Raw genomic sequence first — 19,604 nt, 5'->3', positions numbered from 1 at the left:
CACGCGTGTGGTCGTGTCAGGAGCTCAAGGCAGCATATTTCCTCCAGCTTTGGAATAAATCCCCAAGAGCTCTTTTCCTCCAAATGAACTTGCCGCTTCACAGTTCAACACACATATCAATACAAATCTTTCGTCTTTACTCTAATCAACATTTATGGAAAGGGGAGGCAAAAGATTTAAAAAGAGCTTATTTCAATGAAAAAGACTGCTTTGTGAGAGTGTGCATAATTGTTGAGAGCATGTGAATGCTGAGTGTCCTTGAAAGCTGGCTGCATGTCCTGCTAACAACTGAGGAGCACATTAGAACAAATATTTTGTCCATTGTCATCAAACTGTGCTCATCATTCAACACAAGTATAAGACAAGAGACAAAACAGAGTAACACCTGGACCCCATAAACAATAGAATCAGCCAGAAAAACTCCATACTATTTGTACAATTTACTCCACAACTGTACTAAACTCGAATCAAAGAGAGAAGAGAGAGAAAGAGAAATGTAACTTGTAACAGAATGAAGCCTTGAAGCCAATACAATACATAAGAAATTAGCGACAAAATTAGAGACAAGTTAGCTCAGTAGAATACAGTAAGAACAATAGATATAGTATAGTACAGTAAGAATTTTCAAGCTCATTCATTTTGATTAAACCTCATACCATGAACTGAATTTTCTTTTCCTTCAAACCAGCTGGCAAAATACATTTAAGCTTTTTATTCATTTACACTTACTCCTTATTTCTCTCATTCAGCTTTTCAATAACCTGCCAATAACCTTATATTGCACTGCATATCATCGCAGTGTAGTAGGGTCATTGGGGATAAAAAAAAAAAGAAAATGAAAAAAAAAGAACAGATCGAAAAGAAAACATTTTTTAGAAAATAAGGAGAAGAGGGAAGAGGGTAATACTTAAATATGCAAATATACCATTTAAAAAAATCCAAAAATTCTGATTAAAGTGAGGAATTTAAGCAACTAAACTTAAAGATTAATGAATGGGAAAATAATCACCATTCCACAACATTTCAATTAACCTCATCACACCACAGTGATAAAAGAATACTGGAGCACCGAGCAGCATTCTACGCATATGAATAAGCCTTCAGTTCTGGAAGCATACAGAACATACATAACAGAATATTTGAATGTAAAAATCAGCTTTATTTAGAGTGAAGGACCCTGGTAGAGGTAGTGATCAGATTAAAACATGAATCTGCAAGATCCTCTAACTAGAAAATGCAATCTCCCTGGGAATAGTTGCTATCCCACATCAGCATTATTCATAGGTGCAACTATTTATGGCTCTATAAGTTAAAAGAAAAAAATCCAGACCCAATAAAGTTGACAGTTTTCATTTTGGTTTCGTTTTGCAGTTTAACACAGTGTTTCAATGTTACATTATACATACTGATACATGAATATGTGTTGTAAACAGTTCTTTCAAAGGCAATATAAAACTTTTAAGAATATATTTTTAACACATACAAAATGAACTGAGTTCACAATAATGATTAGGTTGAGTAATCCTACTTCCTGTATATTTTTATTTCCAATTGAATTTCTCTCAACACAAGTTAATAAACCATTTTTATGGCTAATGTATTAACTCTTATAAAAGGGTTAGTATCTAATCAACACAGGTATTATCAATTTTTGGTGACTGTTGTGATTTGATTTGAGGGAGCCAATTTCAATGTCACAGTGTGAAGGATGAGTGGAAACAGATTTTTGGACAAATTAAAGAGCGTGAGCAATTTGCTAAATCTAAATTCTACGCACTGCTGTGGTGAGTTTTACAAAGTGCACAAACACACATGCACACACCCCAGAGGAGACCTCCTACATCCTCATACACCCTTGAAACTTTTCACACGCCCCGGACATTCACCACTGCATGAAAACGCCAAAACACCTCACGTTTCTTCTTCACTCTCCAACGTGGAACAAAATCCTGAGAGGATAAATGGACAAACGAGCAAAAGTTTTAACATCAAACTAGAGCCTGGGCTTTAGTGGAGAATCTGCGTGCATGTAGGAAAGTGTAAGTACAAGAACCAAAAGAAGAAGAAAAACAAAGAGAAAAGTTAAATGATCTGGACCAAGACAGCCTGAAATGATGGCCGTAATGATACTGATAATGCTGATTCTGGTGTTAGTAAATGTGGCAGTGGCTTCAGTGCCAGGCGCTGAAAAGGAATGTAAACCTGGATTTGAAACCAGTTTCGCCAAACTAAACCGAGGCTCGTGCTACCAAGTGGGATTTGGGATCACAACTATTCCTTCCAACATCTCCAGCAACACCTGCTGCCTGTAAGTACGTGTCAATACACTCAAAGAAACACGTAGATGTAAAAAGAAATATCTGCTGCTATTTTCACCAGCAACTGTAGTGTTGTGGTCATTAATTTTTCTTGCATGCTTCACCTTCACTTTTTCTGACAAATTCAAGGAATCCTAATGCAATATTACGCTATTTGGGGTGCTGTGACACTGGTTAGCTCTGCATGAATTTCCATTCTGTTTTGCATCTATATGGTAAACCAAGAAATAAGCTTTAAGAGAACTGTACATATTGTTCTTCTTGCAAGCAGCCCTATGATATGTTCACCTCTTCCTCTATTATTTCCCCTCCAAAAGTCCCTATATTCAAATGCAATTTGGCATACAACCGGCTTTTCTGTTACTTTTCTTTCATTAAAAGCTGGAATATTTACATTTTTTTCACTCTGGTAATTTAAGTGTCCATTCTGGAATTTAGGATTGGATGTACTGATAAATGGCCAAATTTGAAGTAGATTTCCAGATTTCAAGTACTGCAACTCAAGGGATTTCCAAACCCCACATTTAGTTTGTAAGAGACCCCATGATTTCTCTTTAAAGGGATGATTTAAAGCCACAGTATTATTAAAGCTGTAGCTGCTATCACATTTGTTATGGTAAGCAAATAAATAAAACTTGTAGTCTACCTTGACATAACAAACAAAAGTCTTTAGGTCTGCATCACAGAGAATTCATCTAAAAAAAAGTATCCTCCATTTATCGTGTTCTTACACACTTTCACATTCAGAATTCAGAATTCACAATGTTTACAAAATCCCATTGCATGAGCTTGCATAATCATTTTGACTCGATATCTAATCCTCACTCATCTCCTCTTGGCTCATCTCGCACTGAACTTCCCATTGCTGGTTTTATTTAGCATTCACTAACTCGGGGAATGCATGCAAAGCATGGCTGCCTTCCTCAGTCTCTTCCTTTAAGGTTAAATATGTCCTGTGGTGTTTTCTTATAAACAGTTGATTCAGTGTTTCACCACTTTCTATGTGGGATGTCTGCATCCATATTTACAAGCTCACAAGCTTCCTCACTGCATTTGTGACCACATTTGTATGTTTCGCTTATCAACTCTCAATTAGCAGAAATTAGTGTGAAACCAGGAGGAGGAGGTAGGACACTGCAATGTGTTGTCTGTATGCTCACACAATATTTTGCTTAAGTTTGACATGGCAGGCAAGCAATGAGCGACAGCTGCATAACTTATCTAAGCACAAAAACATGAAACTGGTAACAACAGCTAGCCTTAGTGTGTGTTTTTCACACTTTGTTTTTAGTACAAATTAACCAGCTTCAGTACAGTAACTGATAAGGTCTCGTTTAGGTGTCTGGTATGCTGGTCTGATAACGTTGGACAAGCCAGCTGAACTGTTTTTATACTAAGAAATGTCCCCTGGCTGCAGGTGGTGGCTTTACTGCACTGACATTTGAATTTAAATGTATTAACTTGACAGGAAAAAATACTTTAATCAACACATAAACAAGTTAAATGTGATTCTTCTAGGGCTAACCTAAAGGCTAATTATAAACAGCCCCTTAACCTGATGTTGTTAGCTGTTCAAAATTCAAATCAACAGCATTGATATCAGTAAAGTTATTAAGAAACCCTTCCTTATGATAAACATATAAGTACATGGAAAAAAATCGAGGTTAGGGCTGAAATCCCGTCATCAATGCTATCTACTAGTCGAAACAAAACTTCTGAGTGGCTTTAGACAGTAAGATCACTTGGTTAGTGTTGGAAGTAATTGGGTAGAGATTAAAAAAAAAAAAAAACATCCCTTTACCCTTCACATTCAGTTGTTCTCACACCCTCTGGAGATCACATATTCTTTGAACTTAGAGTTGAGCAGACTGCTGGTCACTGGAAATTCAGTAGTGCCCTTGCCAAACAAAAGTCGAAGCTAAGTTTTAACTTAAAACAAATTAAATAAAAAAAAAACATTATGATTTCAAATCAAGCAAGTAGATTGCTTCATTATTTCTTCAAATTTCTTCTACCTTTTTTTATATTGCTGAAGTGAAATTAATAAAAATTTACCCAGCCTTCCACATGCAACAGAGACCTACTTCTCAAAACACACTGGCTCACACAATCATGAGCCCAAGGAGAGAGATCTGCAGTTGGACCCTTCCAAAATGTTCCCAGCAAACAGTCTCGTCATAATTTCAAAATTTCAAGGTGCAGCTCTAACGGGTTGATTAAGCTTTGGGTGTCTTGACAGAAGGAATGTCAAGGCCTTTGTGATGAATGGGGATGAGTGGAATAAAACTTGAAATCAAAAACTTACACCTGGACATATGCATAAGCAGTTTTGTTATACATATTCTTACAATACATGCAAATACTGCTGACGCACACACAGACGCACACACAAGGCAAGAACGTACTTTGTGCCAAAAGCAGCAACTATTCCCAAGAGATATACAGTGAACTCCAAGAAGGCAATACGTGTGTTCTCATCCCTTCTGCTCTGCTCAAAGGTCAAGGCTAAGGAACAGTTGGTGTATTTACAAGTATGCAGCAGCAGATGGTTATTTCGGATGATCTTTAACAGCCAGAGGCAAAATCCTTGGGCTCTTCCACACCGATTATTTGCATAATTTGTTTCTTGCAAGAAAAGAAAATCCTCATCTCAATTACAGCCTCCTTGATTTTCAGTGCATGTACAAAGACACAAAGAAAGTATCCCACTCATATCCCCAGCATACAGAACAACTGTCTGCTGAGTATCCTCCATTACATTCCTGTGATCAGTGTATTGATGAGGGCAGATGTGGCTGACTGTGTCTGCATCTACAGGGAAGTTAAGCAGACGCAGATCAGAGAGATACATAACCGCGCCTTCACCTGCCTGCAGCACCTCAGGAAACTGTAAGTTTGTGTGTCCATTTGTGTGTGATACTCATGTTTATTCTTTGATGCAAAATGTAATGAAGCCAAAACCAAAAAGACATGAATCATTCAGACAGAGAAGACAGAGAAGATTTATCCTATTCCTGGTACAGTTTCATGTCTGGACACCTTTGGTATACATAAATCTTTAAAAAGTTGGGGCTCTTTGTAAAATGTAAATGAAAACAGAGTTCAATGATTTGCAAATCTCATTTCTCAAACCATTTAATTAAAAACAATTCCCTCATCTTGAGTTTGATGGCAGTGACACATCTCAAAATAACTGAGATAGGGGTAACGTAAACTGGAAAAGTAATTGATTTTTCTGCCGCCACAGATTATTAGAAACATCATTTAATAATCATTATTCTAAATTACTGCTTTATTCTTGACAAAAAAAAATGGTAAAACAGGCTTTTTCTTTTTACATTCCCTAAATTCAAATGATCATACAATATTTGAATATTTGACTAATTCTTTCTTCTGTGGTGGGAAGGCTCGCAATGCTTGATAAGTAAAATCTGTGATAAGTAAAATCAAAAGCAAATCCGCACCAGGAAGCATATATAAAGGGTTTTAGCAATTGCTTTCAAATAAATTGTTATCATTGTCATTTTGTGATATATTCGGGTTTCCTATGATGGCCAATGGCTTCACAGCAAGAGGGTTCCTGATTTGAATGTTTCTGTGTGGAGTTTGCATGTTCTCCCTATGTATGAATGGGTTCTCAGCGGGTACTCCATCTTCCTCCCACCGTCCAAAAACATGCATGTTAGGTTGATTTGTGACGAGGAGCGACAGTGAGTGTGTCTCGATGGTTGTTTGTCTTATTTGTCTCTGTGTGGCCCTATGATGGACTGGCAACCCTTCCAGGGTGTACACCGCCTCTCACCCAATGACACATCTCAAAATAACTGGAATAGATAGCAGATAGACTCCAGCCCCCCCCCCCCCCCCCCCTTCTCCTCAGTGTCCAGTATCTCATATTGTGCCTCTTTGCTTCTTGTCCAGAGAGTGCTGCTGTAGGATTTGTTTATAAGTGCTGTCTTGTTTGTGCATTTAGCCTCAACAACAAATGAACGCAAACATTTGTACCCTTTTGTGTTTCCTTCTTCTTTTTCTTTCCACCCGTTCCAACATTAGTACCATATCGAAGAATGACATGCTGCAGAGTATTGGTACATCTGCCTTTGCCAATCTCCCTCGGCTCACTGATATGTGAGTATGCAGATTTCTAAAAGCCAATGACTGCACATACTGTGCTTTCTCTAATGCTCTTGTTTTTAGTCTTTCTTGTGGAATAAGATGAGCTGCAAACTCTGAGAAGGTTAATCACCCAAATAGTTGAGAGGAAAGTGTGGCAAGTAATGTTGTTGTTATGTTTCAGCTTCATATCTGAAAATGTTGCTTTGGAGAGTATAAGAGCTTTTGCTTTCTCTGATCTCCCAGAGCTCACTGAAATGTAAGTATGGGTCGCAGAATACCCACAGCAGTGAAACCCTGTAAAACCAGTTATATTGTATATGAGTGTGTGACAAAACGTGTTTCTTTCAGAGAGATAACCAAGTCAATACATCTAAAATCCATCCATCCAGATGCTTTCAAGAACATTGTGAAGCTACGGTGCTTGTGAGTACTCCGCAAGAGCGCGGCAAAGATGAATACTCTCTCCTTCAGTTTATGTTTTTCAAGCTAATTAAGAGACCAAAATAGGTTATGGGTGACAGGCCTACTTATCATGGCTCACGCAACCAAATACATGTTTTTTTTAATTAGACTGATTCCCTTGATGAGAAATCAAGTGTCACACTGAATCCAACCAAGAAAAAAAAAATGTTCTACCCTAAATGTGTTACGCATTACTTCAGGCTTGTTACATTTATGTGTTGCAAAAAACTGAACTGTCTCTCTCTTTTAAAACTATCTCAGTGTAACTATTTACAAGGGACAGTTTCATCAGTACTGTTCTGCATGTCCCAATTTATGAGAACTGGAGCACACAAACTCAGCACTGTATACTAAACAAAAAGAAACTATCATATTTTTAAAACATTTCATACTTAGTCAAAGACACCTCAGTGTAAGGGAAAAAAACAATGTCTCAAAGCTGAATTCTTTATTTGAGCTTGTTTTAAAAAAATACGTTTTTAGTATAAAGTTTAATACAAAACAGGGCTGGATATCCTTTTTCTGTTTGACAAGCGGTGGCAAGTTAGTGAGAAATACAGCAGCTACAAATACAAACTGTACATTTTCACTTAATGTAAATTCATTGACCATCAATCTTCCATTAGTACCAAATTTAGTTAAGTTACTTCTGCTTTCAGTCATTGTTTGGTTAGGTTTAGGAGTGAAAAACAAATTAGGCATGAAACATTTCTTGGTTTGGGTTAAGAAAACATTGTTGCTTGCCTTAAAATGGAAACTATCTTAAAGTCTAGTGTCACATATGGCTCACCAGTTGTGAGTTTTTAAAGAAAAACTTACTGAGAGGCCAAATGAGTATAGGCTTACTGCATTATGTGAAACTGTCAGGCATGTTTGTTTGACAAATAGGCAAAAAAATAATAATTTGCCTTTGAGGGTGGAGGGAACCCTTAACAAGTAGATCCAAATATATCTCTCGTTTGAGGAAATAACTTAGTCACCTATTTTACTTTTAAACTTTTGTTTTCATTCATTGTCACCCTTAATGTCACTCATTATTTTGGATAAGTTATGGCATTGAAAATCTACATGCTAGCCTTAAAACATGCCCTCCCACAATGTCTACTGCTTTGTTAGGAATGTCCCTTGTCTGGCTTACTGGGTAACAAGTCCCACTGCATCTGAAAAAAAGAAAAAAAAAATGTTTTTCTAAAATTCACGTCCATTACCAAGAAAACTATGAGAGATGATTTCATCATGAAACTGTGTTGTATAGAAATAGGATGTTGATTTGACTAGGGAAACCCAACATACCAGCTCTTCACACTCCACAGTCTAAAGTCTGTTGTATGCTAGAGTTTGGGTGAACGTATTCAAACCATGATTATAGTTGACAGTATTAGTTAGAGATCGAATCCGTTTCAACTTTTTAGTTACTTTGCTCAATATCAAAATATGGTCTTTGTGGTTTTCATGTTTTTCTAACAGTGTCATGTAAACACTCAAACAGATCAGATTAAAACATCAATACCATTTCATTTTATCATTTTATCACATCGTGCCTAAAGAACAACCTCGCAGAGTCGATCCTTTCAAAATGAATTCCCTTTTTTTCATGTCTGTGTTTTAAGCTAGTTAATGGCTGATTTATCCCTCTGCAACCTTCATTCGAATTTGCTTTGTAATCTCTTCACTTGTTCATTTTTATCACTGTCAGTAATATGTATGTTACATTGTATGTGACTGTGCAAAAAGTGTCTGTTGACTGTTGGCCGACTGTTGTAATATTTATTTGTTGAATCTTCACATCACAGGACCATCTCCAACACCGGCCTGAGAGTTTTTCCAGACCTCTCCAAGATCCACTCTATGGCCCAGAATTTTCTGTTGTAGGTGTCCGGACACGACAGATATAAACCACAATCGCATGCTCAGAAACACGCCCACGCACTACTATTCCCACATCCACCTGAATTTATAGGCGTACAGTATTAAACATGCCCAGAGGAAATCGCACATCAGATATATTTGCAGTCAAAAGCTACACATAGAAGAATCCTTTGAGGACTGCTTATCTGAAGCACAAAACATTTCTCCTATAGAATTCAACCTTCAAATCTCCATATTCAAACTGTCATCTCACAGCTTCAAAAGAAAAGTGAGATTCACAGGGATTCTGAGATATGGTCTTACATAAATTTCACCATGAGAATACATGTACCTGCTATTGTTCAATACAAATTTGTATTTCTGCTACTTATTTAAATTTTTGTCATTTGTTATGCTTCTTTTTGTGCTGCTTAGTGACCTGCAGGATAACAGCAACATAGAGACAGTCCCTGCCAATGCCTTCAGAGGCCTCAGCACTCAAGCTATTGAAGAGATGTAAGAGATTAATCTTTTTTTTTTTTTTAGAAACACACCACCCTCAGAAAGATCAGAGTGGATATTGAAAACACAGTGATGAATGTTCCCTGAAACGTCCTCTTTACTGATTATATCTTCTACTGCTTCTCTTCTTTTTCTGCATTTCCAACACTCTTAGAATTTAGAATGTCCCTTCCCCCCCAAATCACCTTGCATATTAGTTTGTCCTCCATCTCAGCTGAAAATCATGTAATGAATAAGACTCAAACAAAAATCTATTATATGCATTATGCACATGTCATTACTTGTTATTCTTGGATGAACAACACAAAATAAGATCAATATTGGCTCATTTTCTCAAGTACAAGTGCAATTCTTTACTTTATGTTCTTTACTTCTTTTCATTTTTTCCTGTTTTGTTTTTTTTGTTTAGGATAATCAAAGAATTTTTTTTTTTAAATCTAATCTAAACAGCAAAACTTTCTTTTCATGTAGCATAAATTCTTCCATGACTGCTAACTTTTCTCTTGTGACTCTTTGTTGGGACCTAATCCTTGTTTGGGGAACCGCGCGTCTGCATCACAGCGGTACATTTTAAACCAAAGAAGTACTTTTACTTTTAAATATGTTGATAATTATGTTCTTTTACACAGTAGGGTTAGCATAGAGCGTTTTAATGGTTTAAGCGGAATTTTCCTAAACTGAGACAGTAGGCCTCCACTCAGACAAAGTTTGTAAAAAAAACAAAAAAAACAACACGCTCACATCACCTGTTTGGGAAATTCCTGGGTACCTATGGGATAATGATTGAGTTATTTAATCCCATACACACTAAACAGGTGAGCCAAGATAACCACATATTAAGACTACACCAAATACAAAAATGATCTGTCATAATGTTTTTATTGCCTTCTGATTTTGAGAAAAATGGGTAAATGACCTCAGAACTAATGTACCTGAATGTTTTGACCAAATCACAAATATTCACGCTATTCTTTTGATAGCCAATGTAATATTCTTTCGTCTACATTCACTCACGGTTCGGAGCCCTCCTGGACAGGCCTGGTGCACACATTGAAAATCTGTGCTCTAAACTAACACTTTGCTCACACACTATTTTAGCAACTTGATAACTATGTGACATTTTTCATAGGTTAAGCACCTCAGCAGTAAATAGAATCGTTCTGAAAAGCTCTTCCTCAAGCAGTTTCATACAGCTTCAACATAATAACATAATGTATTAGTAATAATACCCCAATTAGACTTATATATATATCATAACATAACAGTAATATCAAGTCAATTGGTGATTCTCAAATGACCCAACTGGTAGATGTGAGCGTGCATGGTTATTTGCCCTGTGATGGACTGGCGACCTGTCCAAGGTGTATACACTAAACTCAATGAATGAATGATGTATGAGTGACGAGCCCAGGTCTGCTTTCTTGACTTTTGCTCGAAGAAATAGTTCAGTATTTGAGAAATAGGATTTTTAGATTAAATGATGAACAAGAATTTCATGGTTGCATGGTAAAATGTGAGGCTTTGCTTAGCCAAGCAACTAGACAGGGAAGTCTGCACAAGTTAACAAGATCCAACTACCGGCAGCTTCAAAGCTCTCTCGTGACTGAACTGTTTATTCAATCTAGGCACAAATCCAAAATGTAAAAACAACACCTTTTCTCTCCTCAAAATAGTTGCAACTGGCTAATAAATATTCTGGCACAGAACTACAAACTGATTTTTTATTTTTTTTTATAGCTTACAAAAACAACGTAATGCTTTATTTAAGCCATAGAGGCTTTAAACATTCAGACTGAGCCAGGCTTGCTGGATCCTTTTGCTTTTAGTTTTTGTTCTTTGCACAGCCTTTTGGCTGCTGGCCTATACTTGATATAAATAAAAGGATCAGTCATCAATCTTTCAGCGAAAAAAACTAAACAATTATTTTGTTTCGATCTTCAAAGTAACATCTTAAATAATGGGATTTTGTGAAGAGGCTACAGGGTAGAGGCTTAAGAGCCTGCGGAGTGTGGACCCCAGATCTTATCCCAGAAATATAACAATGTATACATCCTAGAAATAGATACAATACAACCAAAACGAGATGCAAAAGAGATCTAAACAAAGAGATATTACAGAAATGCAATAAAAGAATGCTAAACCAAAATGAGACGAACAATAGCCATAAGGAACTTTAGTTATTGACCATCGAGAGATACAGAACGACTGAAAATAGATTGATAGACCATCAACTATTTGTCCCAAATGTGAGAAAAGAATACCTAAAAGATATGTAGAATAGCTACAGAGAAATGCAAAAATAACCAAACATTTTTTTAAGAAGCTATAAAAAGTTGCAAAATGACCTTCGAGATGACTAAATGACAACAGCAGAAATTTGACAGAATGTACCACAGAATGAATAGGCCACATAAAAACAGCAAAATATGATTAAAATGGGACCAAAACATATATGGTGGACATACAAAAAAAAACACAAATTATATCTGTGTTGTTTGCAACTGCTTTTAGCCTTTTTCACTTTCAGCTTTTCAGGCCAGTGACTACATGATCTATACTGTTAAACAGAAGAGAAAATCTAAAAAAGGAAATCGAAGACAATAACTGACGTGTTTAACTGAAAGCTTTTGTGTTTGCACAGATTTTGTTGCTAGAAACCAAAGCAGTGAAAACACAAAATTAGACGTGAGCAGCTCAGATAAGTTTACTGTTGGGAATGTGTTGGAGCCACACGACTGTAATTTGGCTTCTCTTTCTAATGACAGACGGCTCACCAGAAATGGCATCAAGGAGGTGGCAAGTGACGCTTTCAACGGAACAAAGATGTACAGATTGTGAGTCACAGACGGACGCATAATCACCAACAGAAGTTCTACAGAAAAAAAAAGTCATCCTAAATATTTAATTTCTCTCTTTCTGTGTCTCTTTTAGGCTCCTGAGAGGCAACAAGCAGCTTACTCACATCAGTCCAAATGCCTTTGTGGGTTCCAGTGAGTTGGTGGTACTGTAAGCATGACATCTGACAGTATCTCGTATCCACATGATTCACCCTCCTCCTAATCACTTATCAAACTTAGGATGAAGGAATAAAAAAGAAACAATTTGAGATGTGTGAAGAGAGAGATGCTAAAATATTTATAGATTTAAGGTAAAACAAATAGAAGGTTGGTGAAATTTCATCAGAAAGACTTCTCATCTGTTTATTCCTCAAACAAAGAGACATCTCCTTCTATTGAAAGAGCAATCAAACAAAAGTATTTTTCTATTCGGTTGCCATTGCTGTGTATTTTTTTTTTTTTTCACTCCCAGCAAATACTTGGCAATCAACAGCGGGTCCGCTTCATCTTTATTCTTGATTTGCTTTCCTTTTTTTTTTTTTTTCAATATTACTGGCATATACAGTACTGTGCAAATGAATTGAACCACCTATTATTTATGTGTCTATTGTGAAACAAAAATAAAGTAAAGCCAAAATCAACAACAGACTTGCAACAAGCAAACAGAGTTTGTACAATATTAATAAGCTCGAATAGTAATATTCAGTATGACCACTTTTATTCTAAAACGCTGCCTCTGCCCTCTTAGACAAGCTTTCTTGTAATCTATTTTAGGAGTCATCAGGAATAGTTCTCCAGGCTTCTTGAAGGACATCCCAAAGCCCTTCTTTGGATGTGGGCTGCCTTTTGTTCCGTTCTCTGCCAAGATGATCCCACACTGCTTCAATAATGTTGAGGTCCAGATTCTGGGGAGGATTCATCCCTCCATAAGACCTTTTGTCACTGATTTTCAGTCCAATTCTTGTGTGATTTGGCATACCTCAGCCTGTTCTCCCCGCTTCCTCTTCTTAAAAACGGAGACCTTTCCTGATGAGGCTTCAGTAAACAGTAGATGGATCACCTTAAGGTCCAGATGCATCTCTTAGGTCTTGTGTCAAGTATTTGTTGGATTTTAGGCCTGCCACTTCTTTTTTTGAGCTCCAATTGTGTTCAATTCTTTAAAAGAAACGCTGCTCACCATGCAGACATACACGTTTTTTGGCTAATCACCTTGTGGGTGCAAAAATACCATTTCATGTCTGTCAAACTGAGTTATCTTTGGCATTTTTCATAGATGCAGCTAAAAATATGGGAATAAATTATCTGTCTTTGTGACAGGCTGCGAGTAACAAACGACAAAATCCAAATCTGGTTATTTGCTAAGCTGTGTGTTATGTGTAGACAAAGCTGTTCATTTCTTGAGTTAGGTCCCTTTGTTCTGCTTGAATGATTCATAGGTCAGTGGCTTAACTAATAATGACTATTTAGAAGAAAAAAATGGATGAGCTGGATTGGAAATATGAAGAAAAAGCAGTCAAATGTCCAAAGAAAAACTTTGAAAGACCTTCAGAAAGTCTGGAGGATTATTGATCAATACCACTTTCAAGGATCATTAGGAAGTCCGTCTCCTTGGAAGCTAAATGTAAAGGAATCAGAGGTGGCTCAACACTTTTGCCAAGTACTGTATTGTTATGCATCATTTCTCTTAAATTAGAATTAGTCCTACGAAAAGTAATCATTTCAGGCTTCATCACCTAATCAAGCAGACTTGGGATGAAATAGGATGCTAGTAATTTAAAAAAAAATTCATACGCTATAGGTTTAACTACTTGAGCGAATAAATAGGAGGAGTGTTAAATGTAATTAAAATGACTCCCATGTTAAATCCTGTTGTCTCTGCTTGCCTGTGCAGGGACATCTCTCAAACAGCTATCAGCTCTCTGCCAGACTCCATCCTCAGTGGTCTCGAGAAGCTTTTTGCAGAGTCTGCCCATCACCTGAAAAAACTTCCACCTCCGCACCACTTTACCGGACTGGATTTGGCAAAACTAACGTACCCTTCACACTGCTGCGCCTTCGAAAACATGCCCAGAAACGTGTAAATATTCTTGTACCTGTTGTTGCAAACACAAAAACATTCCCAACACTCTTACATCTGTCTGTTAGTTGTCACGCTACAGTTTTGCGCTACTTCACTTCAATTTGTTTGGGTTTTTTCCTGGAAGTGAACAATTACCCGATTTGAATAGAGGCTTTTATGCATAATATTTCATTACAACTCCATTACTGGTTGAACACAGACTTCTGAATCTTAAGTTCTATAGAAAAAAATGTGTAAAAAAAGTGAATGCTGAAATGTAACATATCACGTTCATAAGTACAGTACTTCGCTCTACAGTGCTTCCATCTAACACACACAAGTGTTGTTGTGTGCTAGATCGTGGAACTCGTTTTGTAGCGACCCGAGGGCAAAGGAGGACGATATCTTCTTCAACAATCACTGTAACAACTCCACCTCCATCACATGCAGCCCAACGCCTGATGACTTTAACCCCTGTGAGGACATCATGTCCCCCGTCCCATTACGGGTCCTCATCTGGATCATCTCTGTCCTCGCTCTGCTGGGCAACACAGTAGTTCTCCTTGTATTGTTAGGTAGGAAACTCAAATGAAAGTTTTGCTTTTTCCATATACTGTAAGTGGTTGCTCTATCTGAACATCTCAGACATTCTGCATCCCCTTAAGTTCTTTTTAGCATTTTTCCACATGACAAAACTGAGCACTAATCTGTTTCACAGTAAAAAGCATTTTGAGTGTATGTTACTGCTAATTACTTTTACTTGAGTGATTGGAGTCATTTTAATGTGGTCAGGCACCCGCTCCAAGCTGACTGTGCCTCGTTTCCTCATGTGCCATTTGGCCTTTGCTGACCTCTGCATGGGCATCTACCTGGTAGTCATAGCAACCGTAGACATGCTCACTCACGGGCAATACTACAACCACGCCATAGACTGGCAGATGGGCCTTGGCTGCAAAGCAGCAGGCTTTTTCACGGTGTGTATACACACATTGACTTGACTGCATGCATTAATGACATCACTTATCTATATCAAGGTTTAAACAAAATTGTGTGCCATCTACAGGTGTTTGCTAGTGAACTGTCAGTGTTCACATTAACAGCGATCACAGTGGAGCGCTGGCACACCATCACACATGCTCTGCGACTCGACCGTAAACTTCGCCTGAGGCATGCCTGTATTATCATGACAGCAGGCTGGATCTTCTCCTTGCTGGCCGCATTGCTGCCCACAGTTGGGGTCAGCAGTTACAGCAAAGTGAGTATTTAATCTATTCATGCTATATTCATTTTTTTTTTCTGTGCCTTCCAATGTACTTTTTAAAATGGTATAAGAACTCATGTGTTAGTGTTCATCTTGCACCCAAAAAAGTTATTCAATGACAATTAAGAATGGCAAGGAAAAACCCAATATGACCATCATTTAGAAACTGGATCCTCAACATTTTTCTCCTTTTTTAATGTGTTTATCTTACAATAAATGTTAGAGAACATATTTATTAAATTTCTTAGTCATTAATGAGGCTGATCAAAGTTTAAAAATTTTGTAGTTGTCAAATCTCAGCCTAGATGAAGGTGTGTTCTCTGCATTTTGGAAAAGAGCTTCGAATTTTCTCTCTGTAAAATGTTTTTAAAGTAGGATTTTAAAACCAGTTTGTCTACATCGGGGCTAAAGCATAGATGCAATGTTAAAACAAAAATCGCATCTATTTGTGTCCACTGCTGAGTAAAAAAACAAATAACATTAGATGTAAAAGACGTGTAAATAAACTGATAAAAAAAAATGACCACATGTTAAAAGTTTACAATGGTTAGAATATGACACAAAAACTACCACAGTTACAAAACAAAAACTAGGACATACAAACTTGACCACAAAGATTTGAAATGATCAAATTGAAGTATATCTCAAAGAAGAAAAAAAGAAAAAACTGTATTCCAAATAAACAACTTGTGACTAAAAATATACCCAAATGGGACGAAATGACAAAAATTAGATTAAAAATGTGAATAAAATAATCAATATTTCACAACAAGAAATAACTCTGTGAAGACACACATACTGATGCAAAACATCTCTAAGATTCAGACCTCTTTTAGTAAGTCGAGTGGGCTGCTTATGGTGTCTCAGGGGCCCACTGTTTCATAATCTTTCCATGGTTGCACCTATTTTTACGATGCCCAGCTATCACTGGAAGTTGTTGGAGTGGTTTTAGGGTATGCATCGAGAATTGTAATTGCAAAGTTCTTAGATCTAGCTTCCAAACCTACGTGTCTGTTTATGTATTCTATACATCCCAGGATGTGAAGTATAAATGAGGTGCATCAAGGTGATCACTGTGATGTTTGAACATGTGTCTCTACGCAGGTGAGTATCTGCCTACCGATGGACGTGGAGTCTCTGGAGTCCCAGGTCTATGTGGTTTCTCTCCTCCTTCTCAACATCCTGGCCTTCTTCTGTGTGTGCGGCTGTTACCTCAGCATCTACTTCACTTACCGCAAACCTTCGTCAGCACCAGCCCACGCTGACACCCGCGTGGCTCAACGCATGGCCGTACTCATTTTCACTGACTTTATCTGCATGGCTCCAATCTCTTTCTTCGCCATCTCGGCTGCCCTAAAGCTCCCCCTCATCACCATTTCAGACTCTAAACTCCTGTTGGTCTTTTTCTACCCCATCAACTCCTGCTCCAATCCCTTCCTGTACGCATTCTTCACCCGTACCTTCCGACGTGACTTCTTTCTTCTTGCGGCTCGATTTGGCCTGTTTAAGACTCGGGCACAAATTTACCGCACTGAGACTTCCTCCTGTCAGCAGCCGACATGGACCTTTTCTCCCGTCAGCAGCCGAAATGGACCTCTCCAAAGAGCAGCTGTTTGATGTCCTCCTTTGCCAGTGCACTGAGTCTCGTTGGGAAACGAGAGTGTTGGTGTTTCATCCAAAAATTCCACAAATATCCATACCTTTACCAGATTGTCCTGATCCTCCCACAAAAGCCCTTTTTCACTCACCCAGAGAAGTCTGAAGGAGAAACGAGACTTTGAAATGGATCAACGCCTCAAAATTAAAGAAAGAAAACTGTTTCATGGTTGCACATTGTAGGGATGCTTGAAAAGACTGCTGTATCCCTCTCCAGCTCATCACTGACAGGTTTAAGATAAGTTGGTCTTCAATTCATCAATGTCCTACAGTTTTTAATTCAACACAGACATTACAGTGTTTCAACCACAGTCATGTGGGCTACGGGATTACTTAAATGTTTCACCCCTGATCAACAACAGCACAAGGCGGCCAGTGTCCAATGTTCATCTTAGATCTTGTAGCCAACTGTAAAATACATTTAAAATAGTGTGAACTACAGCAATCCAAGTATAGAAACAACAACTGCAGATAATTAAAACAAATGTGGGTCATTTAAGCTGTCCTAGATACCCTTGTGTTTGTTGTAACTTGATGGGTGGAGTTTCCAGCAACACAACAGTTTAGGAGTACTGGTATAAATGGAAGAGCAGAGGGAATAGTAAAGTAATGTCTTCACCCATCGTCTCATGCAACTAACACTGTCCATCTGGTGTCCCAAGATAATGCAACAAATTAAAGTGGTACAAAAGACTTTGACAAAGGTTTTATAAGGGGGGACATTAACCTATGCACAGAAAATTCATTAATTTGACGTTCAGTGTTATGATTATATAATATTCATTAAAAGGAACACTACGGGGCGGTCTGTGGCGTAGTGGGTACAGCAGACGCCCCATTGACAGAGGCTATAGTCCTCGTGCAGCTGGCCCCGGTTCGAATCCCGCATCGGACGGCCCTTTGCTGCGTGTTATTCCCTCTGTCTCTCTTCACTGTTCTATATATTAAAGGCATGAAAAAGCCCCCCAAAAAATAAAAAACACTTCAAGACATGGTGATTAATAACCTCTTTAGACACAGGGTCTGCTGAAGCTCCTGTCTCTATGTCCCCTCCAATTCACCTGTGTCTCGCTTTTTCCAAAGAAAGGCTTTGTAATCATCGTTGAAATGCAATTGTGTTTTTGTTTGTTTTGTACAAAATACATTATTGCGTGGTTTTCTCATATCTTTGATAGATTTGCTCATAAATCTCTCTGCTTGAGTGGATTTCAGAGGGAAAAATCACACATGTGCAATATATGTTCTTTTTTTATCTATCAGTTCTGTCCTTCGGCGCATCCTAAGCTCTCAAGGACAAGGTGACCCTACCAACCTCTGCTCTGTGTATCAAGGTGGGTGGGTGGGTGTGGGAGGACAGACTACACAGCTGCTCATTCTGCTTATTACAGGAGGATGGATATGGCACCAAGATAAGACGCGCACACACTCAGCAGAAACCCAGAGTTTCAAGGCTGCAGCTGCAAGAAAGAATCCTAGTCCGTCTCATTGATATGGATGTACTGCCTCCTACATGCTAAATGTGGGGGTGCATTTTACACTTTAACCACCAGCTGACGCTAATGATTCAGGGTTTATAGTGATCTCTGCTATGCTATGGTCCACTGAGCTGTGAACAGTAATGTTAGTCGTTTCAACAGGCACCATAAATGAGCGTATTAACAACTGTGGCAGGAAAGCATAGTTTTAAGTGTGAGCTAAATTTAGTTTGGATAAACAAACTACTTTTAAAATTTTGATAAAACGGTGGCAGTTAAGATAATGCTTTTCACAGAACACTTACATAAATACAACAAACCTCCATCACGAACTTCTGGATATTTCTGCGCATTTTACAAAGAGGATTTTCTAAAAGAAAAAAATATTTTCCCTTTGAATAAATATACAGGTATACTCGTTACTGGAATCACTGCTGTAGTTCAGCCTCGCCTGACTAAACAAATAAATAAATAAGACAAACGCCTGTGACAATGCCACAAAAAAGGAGGGGGAAAAAAGAATCAGTACAGTTCTGTCTTTAAGGAGTTTCAGATCATGGTCGGATCATTTGCGGCTAAACAATGCCCCCTGGTGGTCATCTTGCATAAAACGACACTAACCAGAAGTTTATTAAAGTGTCATTCCACCAAAATTCTGTAAATTGACAACATTTGCCCCGAAAAATAGATACGGTATTTTAAGGTATAACAACAAATTATTGTTTGATTTTTTAAAACAAACTGAAATCACTTGTAGACTCATAACGTATCAATATTCTAAATAAAACCACACCTCCTAATTAGTCATTCTTTTTGGCGTGTTTTGTGTTGAATAAAGGAAATAAGTATAGTCTTCTAGTAGAAATGCAAAACCTTCTCTCTTTTTAGGCCTATTTAATTCTCTCTCTTATCCATATTGCATAGTATTTGTTCATATTTTAACATTTAGTTTATGCTCATCAATCATTTTGTTATTTCCATATAAACAAGAAAAATATCTACAGTGCATCATATTTTCACAAATGATGGCTAATAATTAAAGAAACTGTT

General features: G+C 37.7%; 1 protein-coding gene across 1 annotated transcript; it reads left to right on the top strand.

The window, feature by feature from the left end:
* Positions 1-1,889: 1,889 nt before the first annotated feature.
* fshr (follicle stimulating hormone receptor) lies at positions 1,890-17,770 on the top strand. Its single transcript, XM_075457996.1, has 14 exons — positions 1,890-2,308; positions 5,136-5,207; positions 6,372-6,446; positions 6,616-6,690; positions 6,783-6,857; positions 8,690-8,764; positions 9,180-9,260; positions 12,032-12,100; positions 12,198-12,272; positions 13,995-14,180; positions 14,520-14,737; positions 14,955-15,136; positions 15,226-15,417; positions 16,528-17,770. The coding sequence occupies exons 1-14, from the start codon at positions 2,112-2,114 to the stop codon at positions 17,038-17,040; spliced, it is 2,085 nt and encodes a 694-aa protein (XP_075314111.1). The 5' UTR covers positions 1,890-2,111; the 3' UTR covers positions 17,041-17,770.
* The last annotated feature ends 1,834 nt before the right edge of the window (positions 17,771-19,604 follow it).

The sequence above is a fragment of the Odontesthes bonariensis genome, chromosome 23 (genome assembly GCF_027942865.1).
Source record: "Odontesthes bonariensis isolate fOdoBon6 chromosome 23, fOdoBon6.hap1, whole genome shotgun sequence".
Classification (NCBI taxonomy): Eukaryota; Metazoa; Chordata; class Actinopteri; order Atheriniformes; family Atherinopsidae; genus Odontesthes; species Odontesthes bonariensis.
Note: the sequence above shows the minus strand (reverse complement) of the source record. Positions and strands in the feature narration are given on the sequence as shown.